Here is a 20342-nt window from a genome sequence, read left to right as displayed (position 1 = left end):
AAGAATGTGGCAAGTCTTTAGCTGGAATTCACAACTTATTCACCATCATAGATACCATACAGGAGAGAAACCATAAAATATAAAGAAAATGACAAAGCCTTTAACTGGAATTTAGTCATTATTCGGTATCCCCAAAGGCACACTAGATTCAAACCCTGGAAATGTGATGAAAGAGGAAAGACCTTTGTTGTAAATACGCAGCTTTGTGTAAACACCAGAGTGCATAAAGGAATATAACTTTAGAGATATAAAAATTTAGAAAAGTATTTAGTTGAACATCAAATATCAATAAATGTCATGACTGACAGTAGAAAGCAGTAAGTCAGTGACTCCTTTCAGACATTACTTTAAGCCAGAGTATGAGAAAGAATATAAGTTAAATGCTTAGATACTGTATTTGCTAGCATGCTTCAAAAGATAAAGGGGATGGATTTTTGGACAGGTATAATTAATTACAACATGCTTTTTTATATTGACCTTATTTGACATTTGTAACTAGCAAATTTTAATGTATTTCTACTCTCAAATCACTTCATTGAAATACCTGTTTTCCCTAGTGGGTGTGGGAAATCATGTGATGATTGTTGCTGCATGAAAGATAATGTGACACTCTTCTTCATGTGGTGGGATTCATGCATATCTGTTTTTCCTTTGAAGATTAAGGACAATATAATATATATGAGGAAAATCTAAATGGAGATACTGTTTGTAGTTGACCTATAGCATTGATGGAAGTTACCATGAAATGGATGTTCACACAATCATCTGTGTTTTGTATAACTAAGGGACATTTTGAATTTTATAAATAATATCTGATACCAAATGGTCTTTATGAAAAAAAGAGGTGGCAATACAATAAAATACTGCTGTATTTTTGTAATAGTAATAGTTAGAAGTAGAGAATATTAGTTGTTGTGGTCACAATAAAGAAATCTTTACAGATTAAAAAAAAGGTTTATTGAACTACAGTTGACAGCTGTTCTCAGCCTTTATCTCTTTTTCTAAGAGAAAAACTGAAAGACTTTAAACTACTATAAGAGATTTATATTAATCACTAAACTAACTGTGCTGCAAAAGTTAAACACTAAGCTGGATGTCTGGAGTAGTTTATGGCATTTATTTCTTTGCTGGCCTTTTTTTTTTTTTAATTTTTTTAACGTTTATTTATTTTTGAGACAGAGAGAGACAGAGCATGAACGGGGGAGGGTCAGAGAGAGGGAGACACAGAATCCGAAACAGGCTCCAGGCTCCGAGCTGTCAGCACAGAGCCCGATGCGGGGCTTGAACTCACGGACCGTGAGATCATGACCTGAGCCGAAGTCGGCCGCTCAACCGACTGAGCCACCCAGGCGCCCCTTTGCTGGCCTTTTAAAATGGGACTGGAAAAAAACAGTACTGATTTGTGTCTGTCTGGGATGATTTAGGTTGAGTCCTATTTATGGTCAATATCTCAGAATTCTTTGCTGATCAGTTTAATTTAATTTCCATCATTATACTATACTGAAGGGGGAATAATCATACTCTTTGGTCATAATTCCTCATGCTCCTTACTGCTTCCAAGTGAACATGTACTTAAATATATGATTCTCTAATTTAGAGAATAACAAAGGCATACAATATCATATAAGAGTAAAGGCTTAATGTCTCTCTCCTTTTATCCTCACAGAGCCTGCTATCTTCTCTAGAAGTCACAAATATTTAGGAAATTGTTCTATTCCAGTCATTCCTTGTGCCCACCCACCTCCTCCCTCTTCCATGCCATACAAATCCGGAATCATGACTACAAACACACACACACACAGTGATAAACTTCTTGAGGGCGGAGGTTATGCCATATCTAACTTGCCTAGAATAAGTGTTCGATAAATATTCTTTAATTAAATTGCATTGAACCTATGGAAAGAAAACAAAATAAAAAGAGAAGTCAACTGAGGGGAAAGGCAAAAAGGGGAAAGGCAAAAAGATACCTTTTTTAAAGCTTTGAATTGTGACCAATGCTTTAATATATCGCTTCCAAATGTTACTTAGTTTGCTAAGTTTGCTCAGTTACTTAGAGGGTAGGAGGAACGGGTTCCTCCAGTAACATTTTTGTGATACTTAGATAGCTGCAGATATCACATGCTCAAAGGCAAAGCTGTCCACCCGCAGACCAGGCTGCTGCGTGGGTGAGGTGCCCGGGTCCAAAACCAGCAAACTCTTGAACCTAAGGGCTGATGAATCAGTGCATCAATGTTGTTTGCATAAAAATATCCGAATAAGAAAAAGAAAACACCAATTAATCAAATTGGGAGATAATTGCAAAGCTTTTCAATCTTTGTTCTCTTTTCTTTAAAAGGCACAGCAACATTGCTCACCCACTTTCCATTTGGATAAGCATTTATTCATTTTACTCAGCTTGTGGCCCTAATGGTTTTAAGTGCCACTAATTGCTTTTGAGAACTCTGCAAAATCCATTGATGAATCTGTTTGAAAATGGTTAGGTCTCTGTAAATGGTTTGAAAAGGATGTGTTTCTAGTGTCTGAAGAGCTCAGTAATTTTTAAAACCTCCAGAAGAAAAGTACACGTTTTAGCATCTTAGTTTCTTTAAATATCTTTTTCTATAAAAGAATCTATAGTGCTTTTACAACTCTATTTGAGGTTTCCCCCAGCTTTCTCATCTAAAATATTTTTTCAAAGATTTTCCACAGAAATATAGATAATTCCAAGCTAAAATAAGCGTTTCTGTATTATACATTAATGTCTGTTGTCAAAATTATTCTTCATCTTGTTTATATGCCTCTAGCATGTATTTTGATACACTAAGGCAGAGAACATTATAATTGACTTTATGAATTTTTATGCTTTTAGAGATTACTTAGTACTTGGCACTTACTATCCATCTCATCTCTTCCTTTATGTATTTTGTTAGTGGTGGCTTAGGTGAACAGAATATTCTCCTCAGCTCTTAGTTCACAATCATCATTGAACCTGCTTTATTTATTTATTTATTTATTTATTCTTTTATATTTCAATTTCCTACTCCTGTTTCATCCACTCGTGGGCAACTCTTCTTATGTATTTGATGTGTATCCTTCATTTGTTTATGTTCTTGAAAAATCTGTATTACTATTTGGTGTGCATGTATGGTGTTTCCTTATTTTTTCCATTTAACACTATACTTTGAGATCTATCCATGCTACTGGGGACATCTAGTATGTTGCTCCTAGCTGCTGTAGAATACTCTATAATGTGCATCTACACATGCATCTACAACACGCTTGTTGCCTATCCCGCTCCCCAGTGATAGACAGCGGGGTTTCCTCCAATTCTATTCAAGCAAAGCTGTAATCAACTTCCTTGTATTTATTCTCCACTTACGAATCTATTGAAGTTATCTTTGGGCTATCTACCCAGGAGAGGGAATGCTAGATCATGGGGATATCTAGGTTGCTTTCCAGATGTCTCCACCAATTGACACTCTCACCAATAATGCATGAGGTTTGTACAACCCACATCCTTGCTAACACTTGCCATTATCTAGATTTCAATTTTTTTTTGCCAATCTAAATGGGTAGAGAGTAACACTTTGTTGTTGTCTTGATTTTCATTTCATTGTTACTAATGAATCTGAGCATCTCTTTACATGCTTATTGGCCTTTTAGGTTTCTTCTTTGTAAATTGTCTGTTCTATCCTTTGACAACTTTCACCTTAGATCCTTATCTTTATCCAATTGGTTTGATAGAGTTTCTAAGATAGTCTAGAAATTAATCCTTTGTCAGTTTTAGACATAACCAACATCATTCAAAGGCTCTTCCTTTTTAAATGTAGTCCTTTTGAAAGAAATCTTTACTATCATATTTTTGGTCTTATGATTTATATTGGAAATTTTGTGGGTTTTTTTAAAGTTTATTTATTTATTTGGGAGAGAAAGAGACAGTGTAAATGGGGGAAGTGCAGAGAGAGAGAATCTCAAGCAAGCTCTACACTGTTAATGCAAATCTGTGAGATCATGACCTAAGCCAAAACTAAGAGCTGAATGCTTAACCAACTGAGCCACCCAGGTGCCCCTGAAATTTTGTTTTAGAAGGCATTCCTAGCTCCTAGTTCACAAAGATATTTTCCTAATAGAAAAGATAGATTCTATTAACTCTATAATTTTACACTTTATATTTAGATCTTTAATCCACTTGGAGCCCACCTCTTAGGTGTTTTTTAATTGATGAATAATTGACATAAAATATTATATTAGTTTCAGGTGCACAACACAGTGGTTTGATATTTATATACATTACAAAATGTATATCATTACATTTATATACAGTACAATGGGGTGTTAGTTTTCTTTTTCTCCATATAGCAAGCAAGCTTCTCAACCTCCATTTGCCAAATAATCTGTCCTTTTCCCTGTGAATTTTAATGTTACTTTTATTGAGAGTTATTTATGTGTATGTGCATTTCCGTCTTAGTTTGGCTTTTCCTGGAGACAGACCTTGAGATAAGGATGTGGATACAAGTAGGTTATTTGGGAGATGACCCAAAAAACACTCATAGAAGAGTGGAGGAGACAAGCAGGGAAGAGAAGGAATTTGATAAAGTGTATGTCATCAGGCAGATTATCACCATGGGTAACTGGAATCAGTCTATCTAGGGAATTCTGGGAACCAATGCAGAACACACCTCAGAGTATCCCAACTGCGGGAAGATGGCTCTACCAGCAGCTAAGGTATTGATCCACCAATTCCCTTGGGTCACCAACTGAGGGGTATTCTCAGTGGTGGGTGTATTTACTCCCAGGCACTTCTGGTCGGCCCTGAGCACAGTCCAACGATACTCAACATGGGGTTTGAACTCATGACCCCGAGATCAAGAGTTGCATGCTCTACTGCCTGACCCAGGCACCCCCAAATTTTGACTTATAATATTTTTATGTCATTTAATTCTAACCATCTTGGAATTTCCTCTTTAGCCTAGGGTTATTTACCAAAATGCTACTTATTTTCAAAACAGATGGGATATTGAAGTTATACTTTTGTTGCTAATTTTTCTTTTTTTTTTTAATTTTTAAAGTTTATTTATTTATTTTTGAGACAGAGAGAGAGCACGCATGGGGAGAGGGGCAGAGACAGAGGGAGAGAAGAATCCCAAGCAGGCTCGCTGCTGTCAGCACAGAGCCCCACAAGGGGCTCAATCCCATGAGCCATGATACCATGACCCAAGCAGAGACTAAGAGTCAGATGCTCAACCTGTGGTGGAGTCCGCTCCTTAAGGAAAAAACAAAAAACAAAAAACAAAACCCTCAAGGCAACCTGGGTATACGCATACGTGACAACATCCCTCACGACCTTGTAACAGGAGACCACTTAATCAGACTGCATGTTTGTGTGTTACCATATATGGGAGACAAAGAAGTAAAAAATATTTCAAAAACTACACCACGTGGCGTTTGGGGCTCAGTTCTTTGCATATGAACCCAACTGAGTGGTGCCGGCAGGAATAAAGTTGTTTCCTGGAAAGAAAAGCCTGGGTGTCACGACTCTCTGTGTGAGAATCCTGCTACATTACTTGGGGGCTTGCGTCCGGGATTCAGAGATAGTGCATTTCCACCTCCTTCGCCACCGCCACCGGGGATGTGAACCTGGAGGCACCGGGAGAAGCAGCCTCTCCTGACGCCAGTGGACCGCTTGATTGGAAGGAGATTAGCCCTCCTGGCGTGCCAGGGCAAGGACCCCATGTGTGCCAACAGAACCTGTGAGGCCCAGGAACCAGCTCGGTGAACGCCCGTCAGACTGGTAAGAACCTGGGGTTCATTTTGGCAGACCTGCCCCTAAGAGGCAGAAGGGGAGCCTGATCACCTCCCAGAGTTGCCCTAGTAGTTCCGCAAGGGAAGAGGAATGAAGCTGCAACTCTAAGGCATTGGGCGCTGGGCGGCAGGTTGGAGTCACCATGTGACTATGTATGGGGATGTGTGTCTCCTTTGTTTCCTGGGTCAATGACTATGATAATTAGAGCCAACAGTCTCTGGTTAGTCTACCTTAGAATGGAGACTTTAAGGAATATTCCCAGGCAGCTGCCAAAACTCCTTTGTTTTGGGGAAATCCCTTGCCTTCTCCGTACTGACATTGACTGACTAATTCCACTGGGGGAAAACAAAACAAAAGAAACCTGGAGACTGCTCCTCTGTCTGAGCTGACAAGACTTAGAATTGGGAAATCTCTTTCTCTGCCTTCTGCTGGCACCTCTCCTCTTCAGGTTCCCTTTCCCCCTCCTTTTCTGCACCACCTGGGGGGTGGCCTGCATCACCAGCTCCTCAATGGCTCACCATCAGCTCCTCCTCCCACCCTTGAGGTCGAGGAGTGAAGACCACTGATGTCAGATTTCCCCACCAAAGGTCCAGGTAAAAGTTAACACTGGGGAACAAATTGTCTTACATGGACCCAAATGAAACATATTCAGTGTTTAAGCTAATTTAAGTTTGTTGGTTTGAGATAGACAGTGTTTATCAACATTAAAAAACAAACTTTTATTCTACCTAGATTTGCTGCAGATCAAATATGCTAATGTTATCTCTGTTCCAATTTGTTAACAAAAAGATGACTTAAAGTGATGGTTAATTTTGTCAGTCTCAAAGTTTTCATGGGTAATTGTTAAGATAGCTTTCAAAGTCTTTGGTAATCTAGAATGTTAAAGTTTTGCTTGCATGATAAATTGAGATTGAATTCATTGGATATATAACGAGATAAGAAGCTAAAGCACTAATTACTAGATGCAGGTCTGTGCTTTTGACTTGTTGCAAAAAAAAGCGAAGCATATTTGGAACTGTAGAAAAACATGTTTTGTGCTTAATGGATTCATAAATTTGCCACTTAAAAAGTTCTGATGTAACATAGAGTCCACAATTGGTTACTACTTAGTTTTCACTAGAGACTAAGGTTTCTAAGAGTTAAAATTCTGCTAAATGTAGTTAAAACTAATAACAATATGAAAAGCAACTCTGTATGTAGAAAAGTAAGAGATATGAAAGAAAGATATAAGAAATGGAAATATATTTTTGTTGAAGGTAAAAGAACGTAAGTTTGTCCTAAATGAGCTTGGTTATTTGGAGAGAAATGGCTTGGGACAAAATCTAAATGCAAAGAAAAGTTGTAGAAGGTTTGTGAAGGAAAATCTTTAAAAAGAAATTTTACATATGGTCAGGACAGACTAAGGTTAAAATAAATGGATTTTAAAAGCACCCAGGGTTAAGATTAAAATTCCTCCTCCTTTGATCCAAAGGCTGGGAAAATGATGGCAATTCTCTTGGTGTCAGTCTCCAAATCCTCCCCATTTGTGTTGTTCCTGTTTAGCAGAGGAATGGAAGCCTATGCCATATGAAGCATGGATGATATTTGAAGGGCTTTTACTAAGATACATGAGAGCCATCTTACTAAACTTAGCCCACTGTTTGCCAAAAATGGATATCCACATGGCTGAAACATATTTATGTGGGCATTGATGAAAAAGGCAGGGGAATTGACCTTGACCTTGGCCCTTTAACCCCTCCCTCAATGGCCAATGATCAATATGTAAGTTACTGTTGGGCCAAAACAAAATTAGTGCATCCTATGACAACCAGTAAAGTTTTGCTTGGTCACCGTCCATACCCCCAAGGTCCTACAGATGGGAAATGGAGGAGTAAGAAAAAAAAAAAAGTAAAGACCAGGTCCGCTCTCAGGGGTAGAGTCAAGCCTGGGTAAAAATGACTACTCCCAGCACCTCAGCGAAACTGACAGGGCTTTTGGCTGTCAGTCGCATAGCCAGCCAAAATGCAGAGCCAGGAAATGAGGTTTCTCCTGGCTAGCTATAGGAAATTGAGATAAGGGACAACTTTCTTCCTTTTTCCTATAGATGGGTAATTCCCCTACCAAGGCCATTACTCCTTTGGAATGCATTATGATTCATTTTCTTTTGCCCAAAGGCTTGGCCCCAGTGCAAACTGGAAGAGGGAACCTGGCCTCCAGAGGGAAGTATCAGTGGCAATACTACCCTACAAGTGGACTTGTTTTGCAAATGTGAAGGGAAATGGGGCGAATTCCCCCATGTTCATTGTTTTTGGGCCTTAAGAAAAAAATCAAGATATATGTAAACAATGTAAGGCAGATCTTAATTTAATGGCAGCCCTTTCTAAAGTCCAGCAATCTGGAGAGGAAACAATTAAGGGCCCTTTACCTGTATCCAAAACAGACCTAAAGAAGGAGGAAGGGAAGTCTCCTACCTCAACCTCCTCCTCCTAGGGTCCTCAATCTATATATTAAAAAAAAAAAAAAAAAAAACACCAAAAAACAATTCTGCTCCCTGCTACCCACCTTATCCAGGCCCTCCCTGTAATGTATCAGGCATGTTTCCCTTACAAGAAGCTAGAATACCAGAAGGAAAAAATTTTTACAAAGTGTAAGACAGATAAAAAGAGATACAGATAAATTTTCTGATCGGACAAGTATATAAAGGCTTTGCAGAATATTACATATGTTTTTGAGTTGACCTAGAAAGATATAATGCTTTTGTTAAATCAGACTCTTAATGAGACAGATGTTTTTTAAAAAAATGTAAGGAAATCTAAGATTTAGCCCTTAAACTATGCTAACTTAGCCACTATTTTACAAACACAAAATGAGAGCCCAATGGCCTTCCTGGAGATGTTGAGGGGGGCTCTCATTAAATATATGGCTATCTCCCTGACACCCCTAAGGCTGAGATGATTTTAAAGGACAAATCTGTCACTCAATCAGCCCTAGATATTAAAAAAAAAAATGTGAAAATTGGCTGTTAGCCTTGAAGGGACCCTGGAGGAGCTCTTACTAGTTGCCAATTGGGTATATTACAAACAAAACAGAAAAGCAGGCTTAAAAAAGAAATCTGAGGCCTTAGTTGTGGCCTTACATATTATGTCAGACTGGACTTCCCGAGGTCCTGGCACCAAGTGCCATTTATATGGCCGTTCAGAGCACTAAAATGAGACCATCCTCAGAGGGGACAACCAAAATGAAAACCCCATAAGCCATGCCCCTTGTATGGAAACAATCACTGGAGATCTGAATGCCCTCGGGGACCTCTATCTGTGAGGGCTCAGATAAACAGTGTCCCTGGAAGGGACTAACCAGGTCCTGGGGCTCTTCATGGTGGCTCCCCTAAACCAACTGTCTATCAGAAACCCAGAACCTCGGGTAACTCTGAATATAGAAGGAAAACTGGTTGATTTCCTTCTTAACACCAGAGCTATCTTTTCTGTCCTCCTTTCCACTCCAGGCCAACTATCCAAACGCAGCATGACAATTAGAGGCATCTCCAGAAAACTAACTAAATTTTTCTCTCAGCCCCTGGGATGTATGTGGGAAAACCTAATTTTTTTCTCATTCTTTCCTGATAATACCAGAAAGCCTTACTCCCTTGCTAGAAAGGGACATTATAACTAAATTAGAGACTATGGTGGTACTATCTAGGGCAGATAAACAATTATGTGAGTTTTTGAAAATTACTGGATATTGTAGGGTATAGATATCAGGGTTCAGGAAAACAGTTTGCCCACTATATCAATTATTAAAGGAGACTCAATCCCATTTACTCTCCCCCCACCCCTCAAAACAAACAAACAAACAAACAAACAGACAAACAAATAACTGGGGTCTTACTCTTAGACACTGTCTCCAGCCCTTGGGATGGTTACAAATAGAGCAGGGAAATTACTATTATCAAGCACACAGAGCTGAAAGGTCATTGAAACACAGCATCATGCCTTTCATTTAGGGAGGGACCAAACTTACCAAATGGCCCAAAGGATGTTTACTGGAAAAAAAATTTGTCAAGGACCGTTCTGCAAGTAGTATCAGCCTGTGAAGTATGTCTTAGAAACAATCCTTTCAACCACAAACTTTCATTCTCAGGCAATCAACGAACTGGAGGCTATCCAGAAAAGACTGACAATTAGGTTTCACTCATGCCAAGGTCAAAGAAATTCCAACATTTGTTGGTATGGGTTAATACTTTTACCAACTGGGTAAAGGCCTTCCCCTACAAGACAGAGAAGGCACAAAAAGTAATAAAAATTCTGCTTTATGAAATAATACCCAGATCTGGCTTACCTAAAAAATTGCAGATTAATAATGGTAAATGGCTGCCTTGACTCTTTCTCTATGAGAAACTCCTGACTCTTAGAAAAATTTTACACCTCAAAATAAAACAAACTGTCTGCTTATACTCAGCAAAACTCTAAATAATACCTCACAAGCATTAGATGATTTAAAAAAAAAGTGTTTTTGGGGCGCCTGGGTGGCGCAGTCGGTTGAGCGTCCGACTTCAGCCAGGTCACGATCTCGCGGTCCGGGAGTTCGAGCCCCGCGTCGGGCTCTGGGCTGATGGCTCAGAGCCTGGAGCCTGTTTCCCATTCTGTGTCTCCCTCTCTCTCTGCCCCTCGCCCGTTCATGCTCTGTCTCTCTCTGTCCCAAAAATAAATAAACGTTGAAAAAAAAAAATTTTTAAAAAAAAAGTGTTTTTAATTAAGTTAGGGCCAAACTCTTGGAAATAGAGCCACCATTGATTACTTACTGCTCCTGCTTCTCCATCACCTGGGTTATGAGAGATCCCCTGACATACGTTGTTTACAAAGTCAGAGTCTCTCCTAGATTATTTGACAGGTTTGGAAACTGTAGACATTATCTTCAGATGGCATCTTGTTGGTCAGTATGATCTTTACTTTGTGTTTTTCTCTTTGTATCTGCTAATGTTTATGCGCCTCATGCCTGCCAGCCTTCCTGTAAAACCATACTGTGGGCCACTCGACCGACCCTTGGGTAGACTCTAACTGCTGTACCCCCACACTGTCCTTATCAGCTTGAAGAAGCCAGAGTGGTCATCAATCTTGTTCCCTAAAAGCAGTTACAGGCCCTGCTCCAGGGGAGAAATAAATAGGGAAAGGGTCAACATTAGACAGGGAGAGGTAGGGACCCTCAGGGAGGCAGCTGCAAGTGGGAGGCTGAAGAAGCAGATGGGGTTCTCCCTTTATAAAATCCTTTATGGGTGCCCTCTTCCCATTATCCAGTGCATAAGGGGGGATCTAAATGAGACAGACAATCTAACCCTAAGACAACAGATGCAGGCCCTTGGCTCTACCCTAACCACCTTACACCACTGGGTCAGGGAGCAATTACCTACGAATCTGACCACAGACGCTCACCCCTTTAAGCCAGGAGATGCAATATGGATAAAGGAGTAAAATGTCTAACCCCTAAAAACCCTCTGGAGGGACCCGTTCACTGTCACTTTGTCCACCCCTGCTGCAGTAAAGGTAGCCAAAGTGGGTCCCTGGATTCACTACAGCAGAGTGAAGCCAGAATCTCGAAACTGGGAGTGCATTCCTGATCCATCAATGCCATGCAAGCTGACCATATGGAAGAAGCAATCTGCAACTCCAGAGGCTCTGGGAGACTGCAGCCCTGCTTTAGTCACTCCGGAAGCTGACTAATCTACACATGGCAGAAGCTGGAAGAATCGACGGTCCAGTGGAACAAAAGACTGTCCTTATTTTCTATATGTTTTCTTACTGTGATGCACTGTCACACCTAGTTTCTCACTATTATTGTGATTCATGCTCTGCTCTTTGCCACAGGATTGGCCAAGGCCACCCTGGCTGGCTGGAAATGTGATGAGAGGTTTCTATGAACACTCACCTTCCTTTTGTGGATAGGATACTTCGTTGGTACTAACATGGGAAAACAATGGCCAGAAGAGACTAGAAAATTAGATCTCCACAAACCTTATAGTAAAACAAAGTGCCTCAGTCCTACTACCGGGGTTTGGTTCTTCAAAAGTGCATTTATTGGGGCGCCTGGGTGGCGCAGTCGGTTAAGCGTCCGACTTCGGCCAGGTCACGATCTCGCGGTCCGTGAGTTCGAGCCCCGCGTCAGGCTCTGGGCTGATGGCTCAGAGCCTGGAGCCTGTTTCCGATTCTGTTGTCTCCCTCTCTCTCTGCCCCTCCCCCGTTCATGCTCTGTCTCTCTCTGTCCCAAAAAAATAAATAAACGTTGAAAAAAAATTTTTTTTTTAAAAAAAAGTGCATTTATTGGGAAAAACTGTCTTGTCTACTGGGGAAACAGTTCATCGTCGTCTCTGTTAAAAACTTAACATGCCTAAGCCAAAGATTTTATAACTCAACTGTCTGGAAAACCCAATGTTGGGGGTTTCACCTTTCATCTCACCTTGAGCCAGATCCTCACCCCTTGTCTAACTTCTCTCATCTCTGAGAGACCTGGGACAATGTCAACGCAGCTATCAAATAGCAGGCCCCAGGTGGACTATACTAGATATGTGGGAGGATGGCCTATATAAACCTCTAAACCAAGATGATGCTCTTTGACCCTAAATAGAGGGGTCCAAGCATCAAAGGGGGGAATATGGTAGGGTCCCCTCCCTAAGGAAAGAAAAAAAAAAACTTCAAGGCAACCTGGCTATACAGGTATGTATGTGATAACATCCCTCACGACCCTGTAACATGAGACCACTTAATCAGACTGCATGTTTGTATGTTACCATAATTGGGAGACAAAGAAGTAAAAAATATATAAAATAAAACTATGCCACGTGGTGTTCGGGGCTCTTTGGTATGTCCTTTTCCATACTTGTTGCTTAGCCTTCTTTTGTTTTTCATCTTAAGTGAGACTTTTATAGACAGCATATTGCTGGATCTTTAAAAAAAATTCAATCTGAGAATTTCTGTCTTTAAGTGGCATATTCTAGTGTATTCACATTATTGTAATTACTCTATTATTAGGGCTCATTTTGCCATCTTGCTTTGTCATTTACTGTAATTGTTTAATTTTTTTAATCTTTCCTTTTTTCACTTCAAAAGAATTCTGAATATTATGATATCAGAATGTTAATAAAATCATACTTGTCCCAAAACTCAATTATATTATTTCATTTGATATTTTCAAAGAGGGTTAAAGTTTCCACTAATTTGTATAAGGACAATTCTTTACCTCATTCCACAGCTGTAGTTCTTGTTCAGGCCGTAGTTCTTGAGATAATATTGGAGCACCTGAAATTAAAGTTATACTTGCATGTTATTTTTGTTATATTTCTTCTAAAATTAAACATGTATATATAACTCATTTTTGGATGATATTTTTCATTTTGCCATACATCATTACCCTCCTATTTCAACTAGATATTTCAGCATTTGACTTAGTATGAGGATACATAATTATTAAATAGCATTTCAAAGACATTACTCTTAAGAATGAATTCCTTATATGTTTACACCAAAACATGTACATGAATGTGCATAGCAGCATTATCATAATAGCCCCCAAGTGGAAACAATCCAAATGTCCATTCTCTGAGAATAGATAAGCTAAATGTGGTACCTGCACACAATGGAATACTATTTGGCAATAAAAAGAAATGAACTACTGATACATGCTTCATCAAAGATGAATCTCAGACATATTACACTAAATCAAATAAGCCAGAGGCAAAAGACCAAATATATGATTCCATTTATATAGAATGTCCAGAAAAGGCAAATCTGTAATCATAGAAAGATTAGTGGCTGCCTGGGGCTAGGGGTAAGAACAGAGATTGACTGCAAAGACATAAGAGATTTTTGGGAGGGGTCATGGAAAACTGTATTGTTGGGACAGCAGCATAGGTCTTGAAATCTACTTAAAACCCACTGAGTTGCACACTTAAAACATAAATTTTATGGTATATAAAGTATATTTCAGTGAAGGCCTTTTAAAAAAGAACTACTTGTGGGAATGCAAACTGGTGCAGCTGCTCTGGAAAACGGTGTGGAGGTTCCTCAAAAAATTAAAAATAGACCTACCCTATGACCCAGCAATAGCACTGCTAGGAATTTACCCAAAGGATACAGGAGTGCTGATGCATAGGGGCATTTGTACCCCAATGCTTATAGCAGCACTTTCAACAATAGCCAAATTATGGAAAGAGCCTAAATGTCCATCAACTGACAAATGGATAAAGAAATTGTGGTGTATATACACAATGGAATACTACGTGGCAATGAGAAAGAATGAAATGTGGTCTTTTGTAGCAACGTGAATGGAACTGGAGAGTGTGATGCTAAGTGAAATAAGTCATACAGAGAAAGACAGATACCATATGTTTTCACTCTTATGTGGATCCTGAGAAACTTAACAGAAGTCCATGGGGGAGGGGAAGGAAAAAAAAAGAAAGAGGTTAGAGAGGAAGAGAGCCAAAGCATAAGAGACTCTTAAAAACTGAGAACAGGGGCGCCTGGGTGGCTCAGTTGGTTAAGTGTCCAGCTTCAGCTCAGGTTATGATCTTGCAGTTCATGGGTTCGAGCCCCGCATCAGGCTCTGTGCTGACAGCTCAGACCCTGGAGCCTGCTTCAGATTCTGTGTCTCCCTCTCTCTTTGCCCCTACCCTGCTCACGTTCTATGTGTCTCAAAAATAAATAAAAATGTTAAAAAAAAATGAGAACAAACTGACGGTTGATGGGGGGTGGGAGGGAGGGGAGGGTGGGTGATGGGTATTGAGGAGGGCACCTTTTGGGATGAGCAGTGGGTGTTGTATGGAAACCAATTTGACAATAAATTTCATATTAAAAAATAAGAATTACTTGTTAGGCCCTTAATTATTACTGAAGTAAAATGTTAATTAGCTTCCACCCTCTAAGGTAATATTTTCTTCATAGATTTAATTATCTAATTCATGCTATGTAAATTATCTCTGTAAAAACACTGAGATAATATTTATTATTCAAAAAAAATTTTTAATGAGAGACAGAGACAGCACCAGCACGGGAGGTGCAGAGAGAGAGGGAGACACAGAATCCGAAGCAGGCTCCAGGCTCTGAGCTGTCAGCACAGAGCCCAATGCAGGGGTTGAACTCATGAACCCTGAGATCATGACCTGAACTGAAGTCAGATGTTTAACCGACTGAGCCACCCAGGCACCCCTTGAGATAATATCTATTAATATTAAATGTAATTACTACTCATTTTCTTAAATGTATACATTTTTGTTTAACGAAATCAACAATACATCCTGTTAGTAAAAGACTAAATTTTTCTAAGATCTCAAATATAACAAAATTAAATACTTAAAAAAATAAGCTTAAAGAAAATAATTTTTTAAAAAGATAGCAGGAAGTTAAGTCTTCCCTTGAGTTCATACAAATTTATACCATTATTTAAATTCTAATAATATTAACTGTTTATTAGAATGTAAATAATAGTACAAATTTAGCTATATTTTCTGTGCTACCAAGCATCAGAAATAATGTACAGAGGTCATGTGGCCCATAATGGTTGATTTATCTCAGAACCTCATTGAATCCCCTTTCACAGAACAACTGTTCAAGGTGGGCAAATGGTCTTACATGCTTCTCAACTGTATAGCTCTCACCCTAGCACACGTGTATGTCTCAAAGTTTCTGTTGTCTGGTGTATATTCCTCTGAGCTGATTCTGTTTTCAGGAAGGGAGAAAGCTGTGCTTCTCTACTTTTCGTACACAACACCTGGAGATCTTACTAAATGAGATTCTAATTCAGTCAGTCAGGGACAGGCCCAAGAGTCTGCATTTATAGCAAGCTCCCTGGTGACAATGATGCTGCTAGTCCACGGACAACACCGAATATCCAAGGGGGATAGGGCATTGCATTGTAAAAAGAAACAGAAGATGCCTCTTTATTCAACAGAAATAAGCAGCTCAAACAAACATTTTAGGTCTAAGATTCTCTTTAACAAGTCTGAAGATTTCCAAAAGGGGGATATGGATATTCTCATGAAAACCATCTAAAAGGCCATCAGCCCTTTCCTTGCAACTGGGATGTGCGGCTTATGTACTGTTACCAAGACTGAATAAGAGGAAGGTAAAAGGAAGAGGAATGGAAGGAGAGAGCAGGGTGGATTTGACGCGAGAGAAGAACACAGAGATTTTCACTCTTTAGATTCAGCCGTCACCCGCAGGTACTTCTGATTTCTCCACTCATTATACCACTGTTCCTTTCTGTGTGACAGGGTGTTCCTGTTTAAAGAATACAATTTTATATTCTTTCCACGCCTGTCTGTCTCCCAACCTCCGATAGAAGTGGAAACTCCCACCTCCACACTGCCTTACCAGCAACCGAGAGCTTGCCTACTTCCGTGCTCCCAAGCTTGCATGGGTCCCACAGGAATTGCCATTATATCTAACTTTGTCCCAAGCACTTACATAATCAAAAAGGGGTACTTTGTGGCTCTTACACAAAACATGTAAATACAGTCTCAGGGTAAAAAAGCTAGAGAAGCCAAAATTTTAAAGTGTTTTTAACTTATACAAATCCACTAATATCCTATTACCAAACCCAAACATAAGGGAGAATTATTTTTCTTCCCTTTGTGTGTTTGCTAACCCAAGTTGAGTGATTTTTTTTCTCCCCAAGATACCCTAGATGTGGGCTTTATATTGTCAAATAGCAGTACTAGATACTTTCTCAAATATACTAAGAGTGCCATTATCTTCTATATCATGAAAACTGCACTGTTTTCAATCAGTTTTGAGATATTCATACTTTTTTAAAGTTTGTTTATTTTGAGAGACAGTGCAAGCAGGGGAGAGGCAGAGACAGAGGGAGAGAATCCCAAGTAGGCTCTGTGCTCTCTGTGCACAGCCCAATAGGGGGCTTGGTCCCACGAATCCTGAGATCATAACCTGAGCTGAAATCAAGAGTTGGATGCTTAACTGACTGAGCCACTCAAGCACCCCTTGAGATATTTATACTAAAGTACTACTAGTAAAGTGAAACCTTTAGTCTTATGCAATCTAACTAATGCAAATAGTATGTATAGACAATTTTTGCATCTGTAAAATACAGCATCAGTAAGAGAAAGAAAAACAGACCTTTTTATTGGAGTATAACTGACATACAACATCATATTAGTTTCAGGTGTACAACATGATGATCCTAAATTTGTATATATTGTCAGATGATCACTACAATAAGTCTAGTTAACATCCATCACTATATATACTTGTAGAATTTTTTTTTCTTGTGATGAGAACTTTTAAGACTTAGTCTCTTAGCAACTTTCAAATACGCCATATAGTCACCATGCTGTACGTTACATCCCCATGACTTATTTTATAAGTGGAAGTTTGTACCTTTCAACCCCCTTTACCCATTTCACACATCTCCACCTCCCATCTCTGTGAACCACCAATCTGGTCTCAGTATCCACATGCTTGGTTTGATTTTGTTTTGTTGGCATTTTTTGGTTTTGTATTTTAGATTCCACATCTATGTGAGATCATACAGTATTTGTCTTTCTCTGAAAAATAGACTCTGTTATAAAAGTGGTGCTAACTTTCTTTTCTCACTGCTAGCACTTAACTAGCGTAGGGTTTTGAAGTGAGAAATTATTACTGCTGACTTAATTTTAAGGATTATTCAATAAATAGGGATCTGAGTAGGAAAAAACACATCTTTTTTTTTTTTTGGTAAGTTTATTTATTCATTTTTGAGAGAGACAGAGAGCTAGCAGGGGAGGGGCAGAGAGAGAAGTAGAGAGAGAATCTCAAGCAGGCTCCACACTGTCAGCTTGGAGCCCGACGCGGGGCTCGAACTCACGAAACGCGAGATCATGACCTGAGTGGAAAGGAAGAGTTAAACGCTTAACTGAGCCACCCAGGTGCCCCCACTTTTTTCTTTAGTCTCAGGCACTTTGATCACTTATAGTCACAGGCCGAATCGAGGTTTGATGCAGTTATCCAAAATGTGCCCCCTTTTAGGAAATCTTCCTGATTTTAACAATGTTCTCTGGATAGCGAACTGTTTCCATCCACCAAATCTGTGGCTGGCTCTTTATATTCTCACTACTGTTGCATGCTCTGCTAACTCATTTTGCCAAGGATGCTCCACTTATTGGCACTATTTTATTTTCCTCTGGCTTTGTGACATCTGTTTTGTTGTTTTTAGATACATCATCTTGTTTTCTGCATAATGATTAATCTTGGTAGATTATCTCTCGGTTTTGGTTATGTACGTCACGCTTCCCCTCCTGTGCCATTTTTAGGGTCTCGGGACTAGGGAAGATCACACTATGTTTACCCTCTCCCCCCTCCATCACATCTTGAAATATCAAGAGCAGGTTGAAGGGGAAAAGAGATACAAAATGGTAGTGTAGGGGGTCTCTGTACAGTGAAAAAAGCATCTTGTCCCTATTGAGAAATACTGGGGATATTTTTGGGATGATTGACCAGCCAGCAGATACACTCTTTGTGGAAATAAAACCCAAGACTTGTCTTTTTTAGAAAGCAGCCTTCCACAGTTTCTGCTTAATCACCAGCAGCCTGAAAACTCCCTGCCTCCCCAAAAAGCAGTTATCTCCAACTGATGCAAAGATCACTGTAGGCACATAACATGCAACATGCATGGCAAGTACATTTGCTTTACAGAGAAAAAGACACTTTTAAAACTATAATTATCTGCTTCCCTAATAAAGTAGATAAAGATTGCCATCTACTACTAATTCTACTACTAATTCTAAAAATAAAAAATATTAACAGTACTTTGCATGAATTATGCTGTATCATTGCTGGCTATGTGATGATGGAAAAAGTTCAGGTCTAGCCTCTGACTGCTTAGATTTCAGAGCCAAATGCCCTCGTTTTTCAAGCAGGAGAACCCCCTCCCCTACCCCCTTCTTCAATGCCCCCAGGAAAGGAAAAAAACAAAACAATGAAAGGTCAGCAATAAAAATAAATACATTGGAAAGCAAGAATAGCTTCAGTTTCTCCACCTCTAATTGAGGGCTGTCCCGTATACTCTGAAAGGTCCCTGCAGTTATGGTTTCAAGTCCCCAATATTATGAACAATGATGAGATTGTCTGCCCACCTTCACCTCACTGACAGGAGAGCGGAGGGAAGCTAAAAGAACCTTCTGCAGAGTTAGAAAATTCATGGTTTTGCAGGATACTTACTAGCCCTGGAGGGGACTCTGGGAGCTGAGAGATAAAGGATGATCTATCAACGTACTTGGAAACAGTAACTTTTAGGAGATAGGGAAGTGATCTCCCCATTGGAACACGCTGGGCTCAGCCCTACCTTGTCTTCCGAGCTTCAGATATCCCTCCCTGCCTTTGCTTTTGCTTTTCCCACTTCTTTTTTCTAAGCCACTTTTTTTCACTATGCTTTTTCCTGATCTGGTGCGTCAAAACCTAGAAGGCACAAAACCCCACTAGTTTTCCCTTCTAAACGGCTAGAAGGGGGCCTGTTTCACTGCTCAGGATTATCTGAACACAACAGTAGCTCACTCACCAAAGATGATGAGCACGCTCCAAGTCTACCCGGCATCAGAAGGTCAAGTATCCCACTCTACTTTTGCTTCAGCCATCAGTCCCTCTAGTTATTGTAATGAAAGGGAACGCATTTTCATTTTTCACTGTGTTAATTTATTTACGTTTTCACCGGCCACGGACATCCGCAAGGCTAGGGGGCCCTACAGATTTCCGCCAACTGCAGGCTGCCCGGGGCCTGGGGATTTCGGACGAGCGGGGACCGCGCTCCAGCCGGGCCACAGGCACCCGCGCCCTGGCTGCCCGGTGGCCGAGACGCGCGCCGGTCGTCAAAGGCGAGAAGCTAGGAAGCCCCACCGCACGAGGGGAAAGACAGTCCCAGCAGCCAACAGTAGAGGCGAGAAAGGGAGGGAAGAGAGCGCGGCGAGTGGGCAGGGGAAAGGCGCGGGAAGCGGCGGGCGCGGGGAGCCCGGGAGGCGCGGGGCGCGCTTACCAAGGCAGGTGCCCGCGCAACAGGCGAGCAGCAGCAGCAGCAGCAGGGGACGGGACGCGGCGGCCACCTGTCCGGCGGGCGGCCCAGGGCGGCGGTTCGCTGCTCGCGGCATCTCGGCGCTTGGCGGCTCGGAGCTAGAAGCCTGAGCTGCGCGGGTCAGCACTCCACGCGGGGCCCTGGCAGTGCCTCTGCGTCCCGGGCGCGCTGCTCGCGGGGCTCCGCCGCCAAGCTGACCTCCCCGCGCGCCGCCAACTTTTAAATCTCGCGGACACGTGGGCTGGGCCAGCGCGGTCCCCACGCGCGTCACCTCGCACCCGCCGCCCCCGGCCTCCGTCGCGTCACTGGCCACCCGCTGCCCGCCCCCGACGCCCCCAGCCGCAGCGGGACCCGCCCCCGGCCAGAGTTCTGACTCAGGACAGTGCGCATTTTCGCTCTGCCGGCCCTCGGGCCTCTGGGAGGAACAGGGAAAGAAAGCGGTGCAGGTCCGTTCCCTTCTGGCAAGGATTTGAGTGGGAGCCAGAGGAATATGGCAAACCAAGAGGCTCCAAGAGGATGGGATCCGGGTTTTCAAGCTTGC

General features: G+C 41.0%; 1 protein-coding gene across 1 annotated transcript in view; it reads right to left on the bottom strand.

Annotated features, from left to right (window-relative positions):
* The window catches only part of NMU (neuromedin U), a 38920-nt gene extending 19043 nt beyond the window's left edge, over nt 1-19877 (bottom strand). The window contains exons 1-2 of the mRNA XM_030313850.1: nt 19766-19877; nt 12989-13047 (exon numbers count right to left, since the gene is read on the bottom strand). Of these exons, the coding sequence (XP_030169710.1) occupies nt 12989-13047; nt 19766-19877 (171 nt within the window). The remainder of the gene's footprint in view (nt 1-12988; nt 13048-19765) is intronic.
* Between the last annotated feature and the right edge of the window lie 465 nt (nt 19878-20342).

The sequence above is a fragment of the Lynx canadensis genome, chromosome B1 (assembly GCF_007474595.2).
Source record: "Lynx canadensis isolate LIC74 chromosome B1, mLynCan4.pri.v2, whole genome shotgun sequence".
Lineage (NCBI taxonomy): Eukaryota > Metazoa > Chordata > Mammalia > Carnivora > Felidae > Lynx > Lynx canadensis.
The sequence above is the reverse complement of the archived record's forward strand: the minus strand, read 5'-3'. Positions and strand labels throughout refer to the sequence as shown.